The sequence below is a fragment of the Cydia strobilella genome, chromosome Z, assembly GCF_947568885.1.
Source record: "Cydia strobilella chromosome Z, ilCydStro3.1, whole genome shotgun sequence".
Taxonomy (NCBI): domain Eukaryota; kingdom Metazoa; phylum Arthropoda; class Insecta; order Lepidoptera; family Tortricidae; genus Cydia; species Cydia strobilella.
This window is the reverse complement of record NC_086068.1, coordinates 58,621,513-58,644,867: the sequence shown is the minus strand read 5'-3', so window position 1 is coordinate 58,644,867 and position 23,355 is coordinate 58,621,513. Positions and strand designations below refer to the sequence as shown.

The window sequence follows — 23,355 nt, the reverse complement described above, 5'->3', positions numbered from 1 at the left end:
ATAATTTTCAAAATCGGTTTAGAAATGACCGAGTTATGGAGTAACAAACATAAAAAAAAAAAAAACAACCGAATTGAGAACCTCCTCCTTTGAAATCTTGAAGTCGGTTAAAAATAGGTATTTTCAAAATACTTTTTCGAAATAAAATACCTTTTGACCAAATCTCAGACATTTTTATTTATTTTAGATATTTATCATGAGAATTAGAGATACAATGCCGAGCCGAACAATAACGTCTAATAATATGGGGCACCTTATGCACGACATTTTGGTCATATTTATTGATACGCGGGTACGCGTATCAATAAATTCTGTTATGTTATTACAAAGATAGATATAACTCCGTAATAGATGGATACAGTCTAAGGAAAAAAACGTGCGTCTCGATTCTCGATCAGAGGGCGCTACTAGCTTTGGCCTACTGTCGTATAGATGGCGTTGACGGTTTCGTTGTTATATAACAATTTAAACGCATATCAGTGAAAAATCATAAAAATAATTAATGCAAATAAAAAAATCATTTATCTATATTTAAATACATTTTATCGTATTTTTATAAATCTTCATTTTTAATTTTAGGGTGTGTCGATAGATGGCAGTGAATTTACTGTGGTTACAAAATCTACTATGACAGTACCGCTCTATCTTATTATATCCTCTTTGGTTATTATTAATAATAATAACCTAACCTATAATTGGCTTTTTGTTATTTACTTATATAACTATTGTATAATTGATAGCTGTTGGTTCTCCGAAAAATAAATAAATAAATAAAATAAAAAACCGGCCAAGTGCGAGTTGGACTCGCGCACCGAGGGTTCCGTACTTTTTAGTATTTGTTGTTATAGCGGCAACAGAAATACATCATCTGTGAAAATTTAAACTGTCTAGTTATCACGGTTCGTGAGATACAGCCTGGTGACAGCCAGACAGACGGACAACGGAGTCTTAGTAATACGGTCCCGTTTTTACTCTTTTGTACGGAACCCTAAAAATTCGACTAACGAAAAAAGAGACGAACGACATAAGGCGCGGCGCGCACTCTGACCAAAGAAGAAACACCGGCCAAGTGCGAGTCGGACTCGCGCACCGAGGGTTCCGTACTTTACACAATTTAAACAATGTATTTTTTATGTGAAACGTGAGTGAAAGGTAAAATGCGGTTTACGATTTGTGACGTATTAAAAAAAAACTACTTGCTTTAAATTTTACCATTTTGGAAGTGTCTCTCGCGCAAATTATTCAGTTTAGAAAAAAAGAATATAAGAAACCTCAATATCATTTTTGAAGACCTATACATAGATACCCCACACGTATGGCTTTAATGAAATAAAAAATCCCAAAATTTATTATATTAATTTTCTATTTTTGTGTGAAAATCTTAATGCGGTTCACAAAATACATCTACTTACCAAGTTTCAACAGTATAGTTCTTATAGTTTCGGAAAAAAGTAGCTGTGACATACGGACGGACGGACAGACAGACAGACATGACAAATCCATAAGGGTTCCGTTTTTTGCCCTTTGGCTACGGAACCCTAAAAATGGCGCGCATGGCTAGCAGGCGCCTCTATCAGCCAAATTCGTCAATACATGCGTCATTCGTTCATTTCATTTTGTTTGACTGGTAATGTTGGCTAACCTTAATCACAAAGTATTTTGCATTTTGAAATGAATATTAAAAATGCAAAATACATCTCAAAAGGTATTTGGCTTACCTATGGTGTCATTTTATGGGGGAATAGCACAGATGTAGAAAGCCTATTAATATTACAAAAAAAATGTGTTCGAATCTTGGCTAACATACATATATATACGGGAAAGTAGTAAGCCCCACTTCATCGATCTAAAAATACTTACCTTAACATCAATATACATTTTGGAAACATGTAAGTTTGTAAAAAAATACCCTCAATTTTATACCAAACATTCAGACATACCCCGACGCTACGCCAGCAGGTTTGAAAATAAGTTGGTGCAGGTTATCCCCTCGAAACTAAAACTACATTCAAAAAGTCCTAACTCGATGGCAATAAAAATATTCAATAAAATTAGTAACGAAATAAAAAACACCAAGTCCGACAATGAATTCTTTAAAAAAAATAGCAGAACACCTGATTAAAAAAGCCTATTATACATTAAATGATTTTTTTCACGACCAATAATTATAATTAATAAAGTACCCATTATATAACCTTGTACAAAACCTCGTTCTCCTCTTGAATAAACTGTTTGCTGTGCCCTACAGGGTGTCATGTTGTACACAATAAGATACAATGTGATATGCAATAAAGATTATGAGTATGAGTATTTCAAATAAAATACAAAATGCTTTTTACTAAAAGGCAAAATAGGTATTTTGCATCTTGTATTTGTACCTAATATTAAATAGAAGTATTTCAAATAAATCGCATCTCTGTTGCAGTGCTAGATGCACGACGGGTACGGCCATCATTTTTTTGTGGTCTTTTTTCTACTTTTAATGCCATGGAGTCAAATTAGTTCGCCGCTAGCATTAATGTGAGACGTGGGACATTCCATAAAATTACGTTCATTTGTGACAATCAGCGCCAGTTCTCCCTCCAGCAACTACGCACCTTGCCAATAAAACCATCTCTCCCCAATGTTACTGAATAATAATAAAAAACTAAAAAAAATAGCCACAGCCGAATACAGAACCTCCTCCTTCTATGAAATTGAAGTCGGTTAAAAAACGAAATTTTCTTGCAAATGACGTCATAATTGATATATGGATGAAAACATTCGTCTTTACCATCGCCAACGGCAATACCATGTTGAATACACCGGTTCTCGACCGATCACCGAAGTTAAGCAACGTCGGGCCAGGTCAGTACTTGGATGGGGTGTCGTTGGCATTTTTGCTAGTCTAATATTTTATTGTTTGATGGCTGAAATGATCACCTAGTATTGTCAATATCTGTTTTGTGGCTAGCTTTAAGTTTTTAGTTTTTTTTTTTTTGTAAATTTTTGTAAGCTTTCATTCTTTGTTTTTTATATATACTTAATTCATTGTGCATTTTATATTTCATTAGTTTTTTTATTTTATTTCTTTTGTTGTTTAGTATATAGATTTTTTTTTGGTAGTTACTTACTTTTTTGTCTGTGTTTTTTAACCGACTTCAAGATTTCAAAAGGAGGAGGTTATAAATTCGGTTGTATGTTTTTTTGTTATTTTTTTTTGTTTTTTTAATGTTTGTTACTCCATAACCCCGTCATTTCTGGACCTATTTTGAAAATTCTTTTTTTGATTGTAAGTATATACATACAGATTGATCCCGTTTTTGTCAAAACGCAGTTCTGATGATGGGATCCATGAGGAATCTAGGGAACTCCTCAAATGTTAAAGGCTTACATATAGTGATTTTAGTATTTTCATCAACAAATCAAGCACTTACATTTGAAAAAGTGACATTAGATGAAGTGGAACTGCTGATGATGATCAGAACGGAACTCTTCAATGACGCATAGTTCACGTTTGGCGATTTGTCCTCTTCGTTATGTTTGTTAAGCAAGTTAGGTTTTCAAGAAACATTTTTGTCAAGCTCGAGTTCTGATGATGGGATCCATGAGGAATCGAGGGAACTCCTCAAATGTGAAAGGCATACATATAGTGATTTTTGTATTTTTATCAACAAATCCAGCATTTCCATTTTAAAAAGTGACATTTGATGAAGTGGAACTGCTGATGATGATCAGAATGGAACTCTTTAATGACGCATAGTTTACGTTTGGCGATTTGTCCTCTTCTTTATGTTTGTTAAGCAACTTAAGTTTTTAAGGCATATTTTTGTCAAGCTCGAGTTCTGATGATGAGACCCATGAGGAACCGAGGGAACTCCTCAAATGTGAAATGCATACATATATAGTGATTTTTGTATTTTCATCAACAAATCCAGCATTTACATTTAAAAAAGTGACATTTGATTAAGTGGAACTGCTGATGATGATCAGAATGGAACTCTTCAATGACACATAGTTCACGTTTGGCGATTTGTTCTCTTCCTTATGGACCCAGACCCAAACTTGGACCCGGACTCGGACCCGGACCCGGGTCTGGACATGGATCCCAACTCGGATCCGGACCCGGACCGAACTCTGACCCAAACTTGGACCCGGACAGCCGGACACGGACCCGGACTCGGATCCGGACCCAGACCCGGACCCGGAAATGCTACTAGAAAAGTGGGTTAGGTTAGGTTAGAAATGTGACCCTTACAGAAACGAAATGCTATCAGAAAAGTAGGTTAGGTTAGGTTAGGTTAGAACTGCGACCCTTACAAAAACGAAATGCTACTAGAAAAGTGGTTTTACCTCCTTTTCTACATTATTAGGCAATATTATAATAATTAGGCAATTAGGCAAAATTAGTCAAAAGATGGATTAGGATAATTACGCAAAATATGCTGTTATTTCATTTCATTGTGTGGAATCTAAGAGTGCACCATCACTCTTCAGCGGCATCCCCCATTGAAGTCGTTTTTTTTTTCTTAAAAATTATTGTTTGTGTCGTTGGCGTATGTGTCGCCACCAACTCATAGTTTTAAGTCAGGTCCCCACTGAAAACCAGCGCCGCGGATTACCGCGGCGGCATTATGTTGAGTGGGGTCCTATTTTAGCGTCCAATGTTTTTTGTCTGTATGTTTTTTTTTTCATATATGTAATCTGTTGTGGCGTTAAATAAATGTATTTTCTTTCTTTCTAATATCGGACGGATCCATTATTTGATTTTTTTACACTCACTATTTGCTAGTCGATGCGGCGCGCTGTGAATCAATACTTTGATACCTATAGAAGTGTCCTACGTGGGCGGTCCCGTTGCGAACGCGCGTGGGCTCACGAGTTGTTCGCTTACGTAATGCTTATACAAGACAAAACACAATGTAAAATTGTTATTAGGAATAAATGATGCGATGATGCTTCCTCTACACTATCGGCGATGATCATCAATATCATCGTTTATCATCGTGCAAGCATCCACATGATCGTCTGTAGGTACAACACAAACACCCGGCGATTACCTCTTTGATGCGTGCCCAAAAAACTGACAACTCACGGGTCGCAGGCGATCATTGGCGATGATAGACGATGACTGGCGGGGACTGCCGAGTATGCCGTCTAGACTATCGTGCCCGCCAGTCATCGTCTATCATCGCCGATAGTGTAGAGCCATAAGACGCAGCGTAACCCTAAAAAATCGGGATTGCATTATCAATAGCGTTTTACCACAGGGCGGACACGCTATACATCAAAAATCACTTGCGTTTCCATGTGTGAACGGCACGTCTGTACACGCGTCATGCGTCATAGTGTGAGTAAGTTGCTTAAAAATAGTACTGAGCGGCCGGCAAACGGCCGTCAATTTGGTGTCGCGGGGCGAGGTCATTCGAGTCTGGGCGGGGCGGTGCGTGGCCGTTCTGTATGATAATATTATTACTTATTCTGTGGTTTTAGTCTAGCAGTTAGCTGAACCAAAGAGGATATAATAGGATAGAGCGGTACTGTCATGGTAAATTTTGTAACCACAGTAAATTCACTGCCATTTATCGACACACTTTAAAACTAAAAATGAAGATTATAAAAATATGATAAGATGTATTTAAATATGGATAATTGTTTTTTTTATTTGCATTAATTATTTTTTTATGATTTTGACCCATGTTCTTTTACTGATATGCGTTAAAATTGTTAAATAACAAATGAAACCGTCAACTCCCTCTATACGAGAGCAAGCCAAAGGTAGTGGCGCACTGATCGAGAATAAAATTTTCGTGATTTTCGAGGCACGTTTTTTCCTTAGACTGTATCCATCTATTACGGATATCTTTGGCTGAACTGAAAGGTTTGTGGTAGGTATTTAGTAAGTATGTGTGGTTGGTGATTCATCTTGTGTTCATCAGGATTGTATTGACTACGGGTACATCATAACCGGCTTTCCAGCTTCGGGGGCCGAATTCGAGCTTTTTGAACACATGGAGATCCCTCCCAATCGGTTAGCCCTTAGAGCATAGACATCCATACTATCCATACTAATATTATAAATGCGAAAGTCTGTCTGTCTGTCTGTATGTGTGTTCCCTCTTCACGCTTAAACCGCTGAATCGATTTAGATGAAATTTGGCATAGAGATAGGTTAAGTCCCTGAGAAGGACATAGGATAGTTTTTATCCCGAAAATCATCCCTTAAGAAAGTAAAAAGCGGGGTGGAATTAAGATAATTAATGAAGTGTCTGCTAATTTGTGTGCAAAATATGCTCAAATTGAATAATTGCTATGAATTTTTTTCCAGGCGCTATGCTTGCTGTTAGTAAGTCCGCGCAGACGAAGTCGCGGGCAAAAGCTAGTAGTATATATATACAAGTAGTTATAGACCATATTCATGTATTGACAGTTTAATGTATGGCAGCATAATCCTTTTTCTGTTTCACTCTTATAAATTTCGGTATTTCGCCATCGCCTCCTTAATTACTATGATGCCATAACCCGACCATGAAAAAAATGCCTCGTAAAGACAAGGCATGGCACTATTTTCTCTTTCCTCTTATAGGAATCTTATAGAATTCCTTAGACTTTATTCATCTTATATAGAGTTATATATAGCTTATGAGTCCCCGGCAAGCTCGGCCGAATTGCACCTTTTCGTACAAACGTAGTTCCGCTCTCATTTTAAAACTACGTGTTGGATTGTAATGAAACTTTGCACATACAATGACATGAGGTATATCTAGGTCTGTACACAGTTTATATAGCTCCAGTTTATAAAACAAACGAAATAGAGCAAAAACAAGTTTTATATGATAAATTTAAATTCGCTGTATTTTTTTTACTATGATTGTATCTGAAGCTACATAAACTAATTACAGACCTAGATATGTATACCTTATCCTATTGTAAGTAAAAAGTTTCAGAGCAATCTAGCTAGTCGTTTTAAAATGAGAGCGGAACTACGTTTGTATGGAGAACCGAGCTTGCCGGAGACCCTTATAGGTCTTTGGTTCGTTTTAGGTTTTAGCATTCGATTCCACATAACAAAAGTATCTAAGCATGCAGTTTTTATGTAAAGTAAAAGTGTAATTACTTATTATTATTATACATATTCACAAATTTATTTACATACAAGATATATACAGTGGTACTACGTAAACGAAATTAATAACTAGCTTAAATCTAAAATAGGCCCTTGAGGCATTGTACCAAGGATGCTGGCGGCATTTCCCCGCTGTATCGCAATGCTGATACGTTGTGCGAGAAAGCCGCCAGCTCTTCGGTCACCAGTTACGTCAGCCAGACGCTTCGCGATTTCTGCAAACAACTTATGCGCGCTGGGAGCCCATGGACCTAGAGTTTCAACTCCAAATGGAACGAAATGATACTCTCTACCGAGGCTCTTATATTTATTACGTTTTAAAATTTCGGCGCTTTCCGCCGCTCCGCCCGCTTTTACATTAGTCCGTTGGAGGTGGGACGGTGCCAGTGTGTCTACGCAGGTAGCATCCCACACCAATTACTTATTTGAATCTATCTCAAAAATCTAGATGCGTAGCTGTATCTGATTATGGCTTTCTAGTTTTATTACCTAACATGTTGCTGATCGCTGTTACCGTCCTACTTAATATAGTACATTGTACAACATGGGGCGTAAGTTAATATTGCAAACGAGAGTATAGTTAAATCGCGACGGCTTGCCGGAGCGATTTACACGAGTTTACAATATTATTATCTACGCCCCTAGTTACATACAATGTGTTGTGTTGTCTATACAACTCAGCAGGAACTTGCGGCAAGTTTGAAATCACGGTTGGAGTTCATCAAGGTTCAGCGCTAAGCCCCCTTCTGTTTAATGTCACCATGGACTACCTTACTAAGAAATCCTAGAAACCTGTGCCATGGAGTATATTGTACGCAGATGACGTTGCTCTGATATCGGACTCGGTGGAAGACCTGCAAAGCGACTTCAACAGTTGGTTAAGAACGCTCGAAAATAATGGTCTTAAAATCAGTCGCAAAAAAACGGAGCATATGTCGTGTATATTCGATGGCCAGACGGACGTAAACAACATAAACAGAAAAAAAAGTATTATAATATGTACGATACGATAAGATACGATATACCGTACCGTACACTCAGAGAAAACTATTGTGAAAATAACAAAAAAACGTTGCTAAATAGGAGCCGACAGAGTCAAATTGCGGGCGCAGCAAGCTTAATTTTGCGAAAAAAAATTGCGTAAATGACAAAGCGAAAGCGTTAACTTTGTGAAAAAGCACATAGCGAATTTCACAAAGTCGAATTTTTCACAATTTTACTCTGTCGGCTCCTATTTCGCAATTTCAACTTTGTGAAAAATCATATAGCTAATTTCACAACGTAACATTTCTCGCAATTTGACTCTGTCTGCTCCTATTTTGCAATTTTAACTTTGTGAATATTCAGCAATGTCGACATTGTGAAATAACGTTGACAATAATACATAGTAAAAGTTGTGATTTATAACATTGCTAATTTAGCAAATCTTTACATTGCAATATGAACATTGTTAATTTAACAAATTTAGTTTTTAACAATTTTTCTTTGATGCCTATTCCGAACATAGCTATTTTAGCAATTTTTATTTTGTGGTTTTATCAAGTGAACTTCGTTATATAAACTACTTTGAAGTCGTAGTTTTAGCAAAGTTGAAAGACGGAATAGAGAAGTCATCAATGTTGATATTGTTAGCTCAGCAGAATAATATTGCGGGGATAGCAATGTTAATGTTGCTAGCTCCGCAGTGTAATATTGTGGTTATAGCAATGCTGACGTTGCTAGCTCCGCAGTGTAATATTGCGGGGATAGCAATGCTGACGTTGCTAACTCCGCAATGGAATATTGCGGGGATAGCAATACTGACGTTGCTAACTCCGCAGTGGAATATTGCGGGGATAGCAATACTGACTTTGCTAGCTCCGCAGTGGAATATTGCGGGGATAGCAATTCTGACGCTGCTAGTTCCGCAGTAGAATATTGCGGGGACAGCAATGTTGACGTTGCTAGTTCCGCAGTGGAATATTGCGGGGATAGCAATGCTGACGTTGCTAACTCCGCAGTGGAATATTGCGGGGATAGCAATACTGACGTTGCTAACTCCGCAGTGGAATGTTGCGGGGATAGCAATTCTGACGCTGCTAGTTCCGCAGTAGAATATTGCGGGGACAGCAATGTTGACGTTGCTAGTTCCGCAGTGAAATATTGCGGGGATAGCAATGCTGACGTTGATAGCTCCGCAGAGGAATATTGCGGGGATAGCAATGCTGACGTTGCTAGCTCCGCAGTGGAATATTGCGGGGATAGCAATACTGACTTTGCTAGCTCCGCAGTGGAATATTGCGGGGATAGCAATGCTGACGTTGCTAGTTCCGCAGTGGAATATTGCGGGGATAGCAATGCTGACGTTGCTAGCTCCGCAGAGGAATATTTCGGGGATAGCAATGCTGACGTTGCTAGTTCCGCAGTGGAATATTGCGGGGATAGCAATGCTGACATTGCTAGCTCCGCAGAGGAATATTGCGGGGATAGCAATGCTGACATTGCTAGCTCCGCAGAGGAATATTGCGGGGATAGCAATGCTGACGTTGCTAGCTCCGCAGAGGAATATTGCGGGGATAGCAATGCTGACATTGCTAGCTCCACAGAGGAATATTGCGGGGATAGCAATGCTGACGTTGCTAGCTCCGCAGAGGAATTTTGCGGGGATAGCAATGCTAACGTTGCTAGCTCCGCAGTGGAATATTGCGGGGATAGCAATGCTGACGTTGCTAGCTCCGCAGTGGAATATTGCGGGGATAGCAATGCTGACGTTGCTAGCTCCGCAGTGGAATATTGCGGGGATAGCAATTCAGACGTTGCTAGCTCCGCAGTGGAATATTGCGGGGATAGCAATGCTGACGTTGCTAGCTCCGCAGTGGAATATCGCGGGGATAGCAATGTTTACGTTCAACATTGCAGAACTAGCAATGCCAAAAGTCGCGAACGACAATAGCTACCTGAAAAAATACAACAATATTTATAAAACTAACTTTTATTATTAAAAAACGTTTGCAGGTCCGTAAGAATAGAAAAAAATGTTGCCCACTAAAATACAAATAATGTAGATAATAATGGGAAACTAAAAGTTTCCAGTGAAAAATCAACTATTTACTAATATGTAAATCAAAAACAAACACTCGGTGTTTCGAAAATGGGAATTGAACCCGCTAAATGAAAGAAAGACCTGCAATTTACTGTACCGATCGGAAGGCTTAATTACATACATTTATTTAAGATGCTATGTTATTTTGAAGAACCCTTTGATTGAGCCTTTCGATCGGTACAGTAAAATTGAAAGGTTTTTTTTGTTTTTCACATTTAGCGGTATAGTAACAGTTAAGCTATGTCAGCTCATATTCAAGCGCGCGTGCACCGCGATTTGATCTGATTAGCCAAAACCCATATCCGTAGGAACGGATCAACGGGACGCCAGTCCCGCCTGAACCATTGTACAGTTAACTGGTTATTTTAATATACGGAGTCGAATATAAAAGTGATTATTATTCAACACTAAAATACCTATTTAAATACTATTTACCCTCTAGCCACTATACAGAAGTACCGTCAGCGGGATCCGGGAATCGAACCCGCTTTAGAAGTACTAAAAAAGCGGGTTCGATTCCCGGATCAGCCAGGCGACTTTTTTCAAATTCTTTGAATGTAGTTCGTATTGTTTTTAAATAAATATAGAAATGAAGCTATTTTTACTTCCACTCGTCAAATATTTGGTGACAACTCGCCAAATATATCGAAACACAACCTTATTCCCATGGCAAGAAAGGTGTGTTGCGACATATTTGGCGACTTTGGCTGGCTATTTGAAGCTGACTGTACCTACTATTTCAAAGTTAAATGGATGCGAATGGATTAGAAGTATGACCATATATTTGACGAGTAGAAGTAAAAATAGCTTCCTTTCATTTTTATTTCAAAACAATACGAATTGCAAATAATTAAGAAAAATCGCCTGGCTGATCCGGGAATCGAACCCGCTAAATGTGAACAAATAATAATAATTAGCATACCGTCAGGTAACAAGCAAAACTCACTAACTACTGAAAAATAATTAAACAAAAATCAACCTTATTCGCATAATATTACGGTTCACTATGGCTATGAACTTGTGGTGGTACTTAGTGACTTTTGCTTATCACCCGACGATATATCTACCTGCTGTTAACCTAACCTAACCTAACCTAAGTACTGGTAATAACCAACAACAGTATAACGTGACCCACCCCGTGCAGTTCTGTACCTTACTGTCAATATTATAGTGACAACGCTATTCATACATCAGGTCACTACTTACATGCAAGGTGTTTCCTAACACAACAATCTAGCGCCACTTGCACCATCCTACTAACTAATGAGGGGTTAACCGGTTAACCCCTCATTAGTTAGTAGGATGGTGCAAGTGGCGCTTAGGGCCACAACTGTAGTTACATATCGTTTAAATAGAAACTAAACTTATAGCCACGTCAAATTAAGCCGAAAATATCAATCAGCAGAAATAATTCGTGTTGTTTTGAAAATTGGTATAGTTATTTATACCTTGTGGTGTCCAGATAAACATACTAAAAGTCCTCGAGGGTGTAGGGGGGGGGATTTTCCAAACCACGAATTATATCCGCAGATTTTTTATTTTTTTTTGGGTTATTAGCATATTATCACTGCATGAACAAAACTGTTTTCATAATGAGGGCTATTCCCATCAATAATCATTACATATTTACCGTAATATAACATTTGATTACTTCCTGTAAAATAAAATACGAACAAAAATATGTTTAAAATAGGAATTGTTAACACTGTAATGTTCCACGGCCCTTTTGAACTTAATTTACTAAACTGAGTTAGGGTATGCATTATACCTGCATAAGTAATTGTAATCATACTTACTATTACTACAAATTATTAAATCTTACTCTAGTTGGGTTAATTAAATCGGTTTACTGAGTACGATATGATACTCAGGAAGATTAATGTTATGCCCAATGACTACACAGTTGCACAAAAACGGATACTGCATGGTGTCTTGATCAATGTATATGTGTGATGATTGTAATGAGTCCAGTACATTATAAGCATGGTAATGATTATCAAAACCAATTGTTTGTAAAGGCTTAGCCTTGAAACTAATCTTAGACACTCCATCAACATATATGTCATCAATTTTGGAAAAATAAATGTTTTCTTCATTAATAGCAGTAACTATTACAGAATTTACTTGGTAGCGCTCGGAACACTTTGCCGCCCAACTCACTTTATATAATTTTGTAATATCTGACCATTGCATTTGATCTAAAATCTGTTTACATTCACTAACTGGTACTTCTGCTTGGCCCCCAAACGAAAGAGGCGAACGAATAGTTTCTTTCAAGAATATGTCATTTAACATCAACTGATGCTTTCGAGCTACTGTCAGTGTCATGTTAATTCGGTTATTTGTTGATTTTGCAGCTAACTTGTTGAAGCGATGTTTAGCTTCGTAGCGCATTGAAGACAGAAATCTCAAGGGACCAAAACGTAACATTGCCGAATGATAGTGCAGTAAATTGTGAAATTTAGGCTTAAGACTTTGGTTAAACAGTGTGATGTACATTTCGCAAAAGTCAGCGATCATATACTTAAAATAGTCTATTTGCTCAGATACAAAACGGGGTGACATAATAAAATCTAAAACAGTCATTAATTGAATATACAGTTGCCAATATTTATTATGTCTTGGAATGAAATCACCAAACATTACACCAAAATACTTGCAAAATGTGCTCATTTCGGCAGCATTTAAACGTATATTGCCTTTTCGTAAATTGGACATGGCCAGCGTGACGGGCTTATCTTTTTTATCGGGACCGTATTGAAATGAGGAAATTTTGTTATTAACAATATCAATTGTAAGATATTTCATTTTGTCTACAAAAACCACAAGTAAAGAGCACATGACGTATTTGGCACAGCCTTCGTGCATGTCATGCATTACATCAAAACCCATTTGCGAAAATAAATTAAAATTTTCTATGTCGAGCCATATACATTTTTCTTTGACGCCTGTCAGAGATGAATTATTCGTTTTTAAATCATCCTGGTAATTTGACTCGGTCCTTAAGAGAGATTCATCTTCATAAACCTGATTAGCCATGACTTTTTTCTCTACTTTGCATGTTCTGCAAGGAAAATTGCTTGAAAAACTCTCAACAAATCCTAAAACACTATGCAAGCCTAAATTATCTCCTAAAATTAATGACAACTCAAAGTAAATTGTGCCCTTGAAATCTGGCAAATCAAAAACTATTCCATGCTTAAATAAATCATTAAACTGGTCAATCAGGGGCTGAAATATTATACGATTCCCAAATTCCACTCTGTCAGTGGAATGATAGAGTAAGACTAAAAATATGTTACCTAACAGAGAGGCACAATAGTACGGCAGGCAAGGAAGAGAAATGTATGCGGCTCCTAGTTTGTGCACACCACTATGACTACCCAAAGGGTTCAAAGTCTCGAAATCGTCAATTTGCAAAAATATGGGCATGACTATCTTATCTCCATGATTTTTCTGTCTCCAAAATGAACCATGCATATAATGCTCTATACTGTTTGACGTGTCATGAGCCATCAGTTTTTTCATAGCATCGATGGTCTCATGAAGTATGTTAGGCAACGAAAAAAATTTGTGCAACACATCTCTAATAGGTATTTTATGGGCTATGCACTCTACTGCTTGGTAATAAGTTTTACCTTTTTTTTTTACGTAATCAAATCGTCGCCCTACAGTATAAGGCTCAGGATTAACTAAAGTACCCTTACTTTCAAAGAACTGATGTCGTTTATAAGTTGAACTAAACATCTCTAGATCGGTTGTCAGTTTTGCTACGGCAGAGCTAGAAGTTACTGGTAACAGAGGTCTGATTGACATAGTGAACATGTTGTGAATACCGCTATAAACTGTATCTAGCACATTGTTCGGCAAATGGGGATTACTATACAGGGATGAGAAAAGTTGACCTAAACTGTCGCTTAGCGGCGGTGTGTTGTGTTTGCTATCACTCTGTATAGTACTATTATTTTCTTTAATTTGAAACTCGGTTGCGCTACACACATTATGTAATGGATCATTATTCACGGGAGAGGTCTCTTGTCCAATAGCAAAATCCTGTACACTTGAAGCCTGTTGTAACATAGAAGAATCTGAATGTTCTTTCAAATAATGACGCCTAAATGAATTGTAGAGTTGATAAGTTCTCCCACAATCCATGTTTGGACAAATATAACATTTACCTGGATGATAAAATGTAAAATGGGTTTTAAATTGCTTCATTTGGACAAAAGACCTTTTACATATTGCACACAGCACCATCGTGCCTGTTAGAAACAGAAGCAAGCAAATCTAGCATAGGAGTGCCTTCAGTGTCAAACTTGCTCTTCATTACATATATACTTCTTTGGATAAACATCCAGACTGGGGCACAATCTTTTGAATATGGTAAGTCTAATGCCCATAGAATCTTAAAAGTATTTGAAACAGCTTTACAAATGCTGGGAAACGTGTACCTGATGTCTTCAGAGATTATTAAATCATACTGCGTAACATCCTGCCAGCAAGCCCCAACAGCAACCAAATATGGAAGAACAGGCAATTTTTTTTCCTGCAATGTGGCCTTCCGTTCACTGAAGTGGCTTTGAAGGTCCGATGTAGATGGCACCAAGCTTAAAAACGCGTTGCTTACTTCTAATCTAGACGGGTTCCAGGGTTTTCTGACTCCTTTCACGGGAACAGTGTGCATTTGTTTCAGCAACAGGGGAACTGCCAGAAAAGTCGCAACATTCGCTTGTTCCTCCCCCGCTGCAAAAATAATTAATACTTAGTATGGTTAACGGTTACTTAAGGTAAAGTTTCTATTGAGTAAAATTCGTCATCTCCTCTATCTATAGTACCTACTTCACTTCCAGCCGGGCTAGCACATGATTGGCGCGAGAGTATCTCGCCGCGACATAGACTACCCGTCGCCTTTAAATTCATACAGTTAGTAAAAGACGGGTAGTCTATCTCGCGGCGAGATACTGTCGCGTCAATCATGTGCTCGGCCTACAGGTGTCGTTAAAAAAATCTACCCTGTATATAATATGTTATTTTCATCACACTTGCTCGAAAAAGATCTAATATCATGCAGGTGTACTAAAGGACAAAGGCCTATATTGTTCCCGCAGGAGTTATGGATTGTGAAAAAAAGGTGTAACTCTCTAGGGAGTTACAGCTTTTTTTTTATTATGTCATAACTACTACTATTACTACTTAATATGAACCAAGTAGGTATACATGAGTTTTACTTTTAAAATACTGACGTTTATAATTAGATATTTCGGTTAATTAATTTAATAGCTGTTCAAAATAATATTCTTACTCAATTTTCAATCGTGGCTGAATGCCGGATGGGTATGTGCCTTAGATGCCTAACTTGGCAAAAAATCACAATATGGCGGACGAATGTTTGAAATGTCACCGTATTTAAGAATTTTTTCGCATAAAATTTAGTTTTTTCTTCGCAAGTGTGATTCTGTGTTACTCCGGGAGTAAGAATATTAACAAACTCGAGCCCCTTGCAAGAACTTGAACGTTATGCTTAGGTACTTACTTCTATATAATCTATATGGCTGAACAAATAAAACGTATGTACCAGGGTGGTTCACGTGTGTATGGGAAAAATTCAAGCTCTACCCCCTTATTTTGTTGATCAATCACAACTTTATCTCAACTACAATTTTTATTCCCATAATTTGAAAATGTGATTTATAAGTTATTAAGTAAAAAAACATTTTTATTTCAAATTTTTATGAATTTTTAGGTGAATTTAAAAAAATCTACCTTTTGAAAAATTACAAAAAATAGAAATGAAATTGTTTTTTTTTTTTACTTCAAAACTTATAAATCAAATATTCAAATGGTGTGTAAACAGATACATAAATAAAAATCTAAATAATAAATACGCATCCTCTTGTAGTTAAAGTTACAAAATTGGGAATATTTTTTCAGCAAAATGAGTGTAACAAAATAAAACAAAAGGTTTTTTAGAGCCACCCTAGTATGTACAGTGTATGCAATTTCGAAGCTCACTGTACATACTGTATTTACATATAGAGGCAATAAAGACACTATTTGACAAAAAAACGATAATATAACTTACAAGTTGCAAGATCCAAAACAGTTTGAATAGAAGTGTCAGGTCGTGTTAGCTGTTGAGCCTTCTCATCTAGTAATGATAGCAGGCGACCTTTCACTACCGGGAAATTTTCTTCGAACTTTCCTTCTATTTCAGGGTATATTTTGTCAAAGTCACTGGCCAGCTGAAAATAAACAGAAATCAAACATTTGTTATTCAATTAGAGCTTAAAAGCTCTTTCACAAAATCAAAAATGTTGCTAGTCATCAATCATCATTCATAATCATACAACGAGAAATGTTGCTAGTGTATATATGAGTATTTAAAATGAAAATCAATAACCCGACTGCATAATAATAATATAATCTACTAGCCCGCGACTCCACCCGCCACAGATAGACACACTTTCGCATTTATAATATTAGTATGGATTTACTCGCAAAACTGAGACAAATGTAATGACACCTCATATGTTAAACTCCGCTAAATGGTTTAGGCAGTAGAGCGTGCCAAATAATTAAAGATACATACATACATACGCTTGAAAAACTTAACCTCCTTTCTGCAGTTGGGTATAAAAATAACTTAACACAAATTGATGACTTCTGCCTGGTGATGTCATGAAGTCTGGCATGAAGACACTTGATTGATTAGTATTATCATTGACTCACCAATTCATAGCCCCAAGGACATTGCAGTGCTGGGAAGATGCTCAAATAACTAACATGGTCGCCTTCTTGCAGTGCAGCCATGCGTTCATGTAGACAACTGTTCCATTTTGTTTCTACCAATTCTCTCGGTGAAGAAGAGTGCTTCAACCACTGCACGGTATCTTTTTCAGAGTCTTGATTGGTACTTATTGTTTGAAAGGTGTCAGGAAAAGGTCTAACCCGTGCATTAGAAGATTTGACAGCAGATTTTTTTCTCTTGTTTTGGTCTCCGCTGCTGTCGCTGCTCTTGTCGCTATTACTGCTGTTACGACTTCTGCTGCGGCTGCGGATTTCTGCATTTAATTTTCTGCGTACTGTTATTAATCGGTTCACTATCAGGCCACTGGCCTGGATAGCTTTTCCATCAACAAGACGAAAAGGATTATAATATACCCCCTTTGTTTCACCTGGGAAAAGCTTTATAATTTCTGATGTCCACGTATCCCAGGTTTCTTTTCGTATTGGGTCAGTGTTTTCTTTCAATTTCCGCACCTCAGCCTCAACAATAAGGGCCGTCAGTATCTTTCGGTCACTAGACGATAATACCTTTTTATTGATTAGAGGTTTCCCAATACTGGATGTCTCTAAAATTTGTTTAAGATTTCCGCCAGTTATAGCCCCTATGAGTTTGCTTGCATCTATAAACTGTAAATCGTCACAATTGATGTCCCATTCCTGAAAATCAAGTAAGCACTAAGTTACTAAAGAACTAGAAGTCACGTCATGTGGGTATTTACTATTTGGGCACAATCATAATATTTACATAAAATAAATACATAAAATAAATATTTGGAGACAATCTTATTCAGAAAATCAACCTAGTCCCAAACTAAACGTTATTTATTTATTTTAGACTTAAAAACAAAACATTCATATTGACTACATATGATAGAAATAGCTTACACTTTTAATCTTTTGGATAGTAAAAAACCGGCCAATTGCGAGTCGGACTCGAGCACCGAGGGTTCCGTACTTTATAGTATTTGTTGTTATAGCGGCAACAGAAATACATCATCTGTGAAAATGACAACTGTCTGGCTATCACGGTTCATGAGATACAGCCTAGTGACAGACAGACAGACGGACAGCGGAGTCTTAGTAATAGGGTCCCGTTTTTACCCTTTGGGTACGGAACCCTAAAAATATATGATTATAATTAAATGTATTATAAATTAGTCGGAGTAATTCGTATTAAAATAAGTTGAAATAATTTGACCCAAAATAATAATGTACCTTAATATAATTATTCTGTGAAATGTATTTATTTCCTGGCCTACTTGTAATATGGGTACTAGTGACGATATAAATACTTATATAGTTTAATACATAGAAAACACCTAAGACTCAGGAACAAATACTCGTGTTTATCACACAAATATTTGCCCTGACCGGGGATTGAACAGACAGTTGACTCCCTCTGCATAACAAAAACATGATCCACCTTAAATACAGAGTAAAGATAAATATTATTATAATTACCAATAATTCAGTTGATGTTGTAACAACAGAGGATGTACTAGATTTTTGGCTACTTGATGGAATCACAAAGGAGTCTTGCTTTTTAATTGGAGCTATAACTTGCTGTACATCTACATCCCTCGGATCTTTTGTAACTCCTCTCTATAAAATAAAATTAGGAGTGATTAATTTAACCATAATGCCCATTCACATTATTTTATTTATTTTTATTTATTTATCAAATGGCACTATTTAATTGTTAATGCTTAGTTTATTGATGAAAATACAAAAGTCGCTGTATCTCCATCATCAGACTTAACCTTGATAAAAAATTCTTTATAAATCTTACTGGCTTAGTAAACATAACGAAGAGGACAAATCGTCAAAGTGAACTATGCATCGTTAAAGAGTTTCGTTTTGATCATCATCAGCAGTTCCACTTCATTAAATGTCAGTTTTTCTGAACGTGAATACTAGATTCATTAATGAAAATACAAAAATCGCTATATGTATGCCTATAAGATTCAAGAATTTTTCCCTGGATTCCTCATGGATCCCATCATCAAAACTGGGTTTTGACAAAAACGGGACCAACTTGGGACTATACACATTCAAACAAAAAAAACAATTTTCCAAATCGGTTCACCAATGACGGAGTTATGACGTAACATACATACAAAAAAAAAAACGGTCGAATTGATAACCTCCTCCTTTTTTGAAGTCGGTTAAAAATTGATTCAAAGTAATGAAAACATCTAAATTTTGAATCAAGTAGGTATACGAAAAAATGAAACTGCTCACGCGTTCTCTCTCACGGTCTAACGCCATACGCAGTTTCCCTTTTTGAACTGCTGCCGGGACCAATAACGACAACTCATGGTCGTTTGCGTTCAATAAAAAATCGAGATCCGCGCCCTGATCTATAAGCATAGAGATAAATAATAAGTACTGCATATTGCATAAATTTAACCCACTACACTGCACTGTCATGGCGGTAACAATGCCGGCAATATTTTTGCAGATATATTTGTCCATGGGGCTTCAAAGTGCCATAATTTCATTGCAACGTGTATTTTCCATGATTTCAAGAAAAATAAGAAGTAAATGGCCATTTCGATGGAGCTATAATGTCTACAACAATACATTGCTTTATTTGGGCAGTCGTGTAAAAAAAAATGGTCCAACATTGCAATTCAAAAATAACCTAAAAATAATTGTTTTAAATTCGATTTAAGAAATCTTCGACTTCGAATAGTTTATTAGGATGAAACAAATATCGATTAGCAACGACAGTCACATTACATTAACTACAATAGTAACTAGTTAGAACTATGTAAATACAAATTATAACTTACCGTTTAGCGATCCAAAAAGGTGTATCAAATCACAGTTGAACAGAAACACACTTAAGTCGTCCATCCTTTATATTTACTATTTACCTATAACTGTCTTAACTTTAAAGAAACTATTTCCTTATATTTTTAACAACGTGAACGGTTCGTTGTTTGAAAAGACAATAATAATCACTAAATAAATACGTTCCGTTGTTAGCGATTTGTCACGCATCCTAACCGTACGAATGTTGCCAGCGAAATGAACGATTCTTTTGTCAATTTTGCAAAGGACTAGTCAACATCACTATTTTAACAAAGTTAACATTGTGTTTCTAGCAATGCTTATATTATTTCGCAATGTAAAAGTTGTGAAATTATTAACTTGAGAAATTTTTCCCTTGTAAATTCCGCAATTCTAACATTGCGACTTGAGCAATCAAATACCTTTCTTAGAATTCCGTTTTTAGGGTAAAGGCATTAGTAAGTAGGTACTAAGTACAAATAATAATAATTAAGTACGTTGTTCCTTATAAAAAACTGCAAACCTGGAGAGTGGAGTCATAGCACGGTACGCTTATCACCATGCCTGTCACGTTCTAACAAGTATGTGAGTGCGAAAGTGACGGACTTAGTGATAGGGGAAACCATGCTGTGCGGGCAGCACGTAGTACGTACAGAAGGTTATAATTTATTATGTGTGAGCATTTGACAGATTCAAAGAGCAGTTAGATTAAAAACTATTTTAGGTAATAATTGCTTATCTAGAGAGATCGGTGCGGGCGGGTTGTGAGCGCGGCGCTGGCGGGCCGCGAGCATGACGTTGTCACTGACGCTGTCGCTAAATCTAGAGCCCGCGCAGCATGGTTTCCCCTATCACTAAGTCCGTCACTTTCGCACTCACATACTTGTTAGAACGTGACAGGCATGGTGATAAGCGTACCGTGCTACGACTCAGACAAAATTAATACAGCCGCCTTGAATAGCCGCCGAATAGTAAATCATATTTTTACTTCTAGCGCCTAAACTATTGAGTGGATTTCAATCAAATAGACATCAGTAGATCCATAATTAGTACACGAGTGCTATGCAATACAAATTTACTAAAATAAGTGGAGGAAAAATGTGTAAAACTTAAAAATGTGACTACAAAAACAGATTTTAGGTCTTAAATGGGGTTTAAATAATAGTGACAGTAATGAAATTTGACACCTACAATTTCAGGGATCCCTGTTTGCGTGTCATAAAATTGGAGCTTCGGGTCCACGGGGATCAAACGCCATCTTGAAAAGTATAAGTCTTTTTTGGTTTTTCTTTTTTTCTCGGAATATCTGGGTTTAATGTGAATACTGTGTATAGCGAAACGAAAGCTTGTTAAATTCCACATTAAAAAGTTATACAACACCATGTCCCAAAAACGAAGCCTTTTTCTAGAAATTACCAATTTTTGGAACACAAACACATTATCTACCCAACCACGAAAAAAAAAAATGTGTGGAAACTTGTAAGCTTCCCTTGTAACTTGTAAGCCCTATTTGATAGTTTGTATGGAGATCAAACCTTTTTTTGAGTACAGGACTAAGAAGTCTTTGTATGAAGGCATATTATTAGAATACAAGAAAAGTAATTTAAGCGTTTTTAAATATTCATCCCTTAAAAGAGTTAAAAAGGGGTTGAAAGTTTGAATTCATTACAAATGCTTATTGAAATTTCTCAGAAAGGCATTGTATAATATTACAAAAAAGGTTATTTCAACGTTCTTAATAATTCTACCCTTAAGGGTGTTAAAAAGGGGATGTATATAAGTTTATATGTAGTACAAGTTTTCGTTTTAGCTAGGAACATGAAACTTGGTAAAAGGGCATTATATTAAAATAGACGAAAACTGATTGCACCGTGTTTGAAAAGTTTGTATTAATAAAGTTTGCAGTGGGAGCGAACATTTTTTTTAAATAGTGGACTTGAAAATCTGAGTGTTGAGAGGGTTTATATCGCGAACAATTTTTTTCAGCTAGGGGCTTGAAACTTTGTACTTTGTGAAAGACAAATTTCATGCGCTGTATAATTATTAACAAATGATTTACCGTCCCTACTGATATCTTTTGCTGCATAATGTTCTATGCTCATTTAAAATATATAACCACCAACATACAAATCCACGCGTACGAAGTCGCGGGCAACAGCTAGTATATTTAATATGTCTTAACCGTTTCAACGCCAAGCAGCGAAGTAATTCGACGTGACTCAGACCAGACGCCAAGCAATAAACCAAATGTATGGTTTTCTAATAGGAGCAAATGTCGTGGCGTCAGTGGTACGACTTTCCGCTGACGTGATTTTCCGTCTTTGGCGGTGAAAAGGTTAAAACAAAAACCTATTATTGGATTATTTACCCTTGTAACACCTGCAAACATTGTAAATCAACTTAAAATTTGTAGTTAAGAGTTCTCTTTTGTGATTTTGACAAAGGCTCTCTCAAAGTTGCTAAAATCACAAGGTATTAATCAATGTGGTTGTGAACACTGTCAACCTCCAAACTTTAGCCGTGTAGATTCCGCAGAGTTCTATTTTGTTATTTTGACAAAAGCTCTTGAAGTTGCTAATATCACAAAGTAAAAAACAATGTGGCGGCCAACATTGCGAACCGCACAAAACTTAACTGTGAAGATTTCGCAGAGTTATTCTTTGTTATTTTGACAAAGGTCCTCAAAGTTGCTAACATTACAAGGTTTAAATCAATGTGGTTGTGAACACTGTCAACCCTCAAACTTTATCCGTGTAGATTCCGCAGAGTTCTATTTTGTTATTTTGACAAAGGCGCTTAAAATTGGTAATGTCACAAAGTAAAAAACAATGTGGCGGCCAACATTGCGAACCGCACAAAACTTAACTGTGAAAATTTCGCAGAGTTATTCTTTGTTATTTTGACAAAGGTCCTCAAAGTTGCTAACATTACAAGGTTTAAATCAATGTGGTTGTGAACACTGTCAACCCCCAAACTTTAGCCGTGTAGATTCAGCAGAGTTCTATTTTGTTATTTTGGCAAAGGCTCTTGAAGTTGCTAATGTCTCAAAGTAAAAAACAATGTCGCGGCCAACATTGCGAACCGCACAAAACTTAACTGTGAAGATTTCACAGAGTTATTCTTTGTTATTTTGACAAGGGTCCTCAAAGTTGCTAACATTACAAGGTTTAAATCAATGTGGTTGTGAACACTGTCAACCCTCAAACTTTATCCGTGTAGATTCCGCAGAGTTCTATTTTGTTATTTTGACAAAGGCGCTTAAAATTGGTAATGTCACAAAGTAAAAAACAATGTGGCGGCCAACATTGCGAACCGCACAAAACTTAACTGTGAAAATTTCGCAGAGTTATTCTTTGTTATTTTGACAAAGGTCCTCAAAGTTGCTAACATTACAAGGTTTAAATCAATGTGGTTGTGAACACTGTCAACCCCCAAACTTTAGCCGTGTAGATTCAGCAGAGTTCTATTTTGTTATTTTGGCAAAGGCTCTTGAAGTTGCTAATGTCTCAAAGTAAAAAACAATGTCGCGGCCAACATTGCGAACCGCACAAAACTTAACTGTGAAGATTTCACAGAGTTATTCTTT

At 36.8% G+C, this 23,355-nt stretch overlaps 2 protein-coding genes across 3 annotated transcripts in view; one reads left to right on the top strand and one right to left on the bottom strand.

Moving 5' to 3' along the window:
• Positions 1-23,355, top strand: part of LOC134753793 (adenylate kinase 8-like) — a 35,090-nt gene that overhangs the window by 7,713 nt on the left and 4,022 nt on the right. The window contains exon 8 of the mRNA XM_063689734.1: positions 5,919-6,010. Coding sequence (XP_063545804.1) covers positions 5,919-6,010 — 92 coding nt within the window. The remainder of the gene's footprint in view (positions 1-5,918; positions 6,011-23,355) is intronic.
• LOC134755162 (uncharacterized) lies at positions 10,733-22,637 on the bottom strand. 2 transcript variants are annotated; one of them, XM_063691664.1, is made up of 6 exons: positions 19,769-22,480; positions 19,215-19,333; positions 18,435-18,575; positions 16,917-17,630; positions 16,270-16,429; positions 10,733-14,930 (listed from the first exon to the last, which is right to left on the bottom strand). In XM_063691664.1, exons 1-6 carry the CDS (start codon positions 19,830-19,832, stop codon positions 14,422-14,424), a joined length of 1,707 nt encoding a protein of 568 aa, XP_063547734.1. In that variant the 5' UTR covers positions 19,833-22,480; the 3' UTR covers positions 10,733-14,421. The 2 variants fall into 2 exon arrangements, 1 of the variants encoding a protein (XP_063547734.1); XR_010129010.1 differs by lacking the exons at positions 10,733-14,930; positions 16,270-16,429; positions 16,917-17,630; positions 19,215-19,333 and having other exon boundaries at positions 17,663-18,575; positions 19,769-22,637.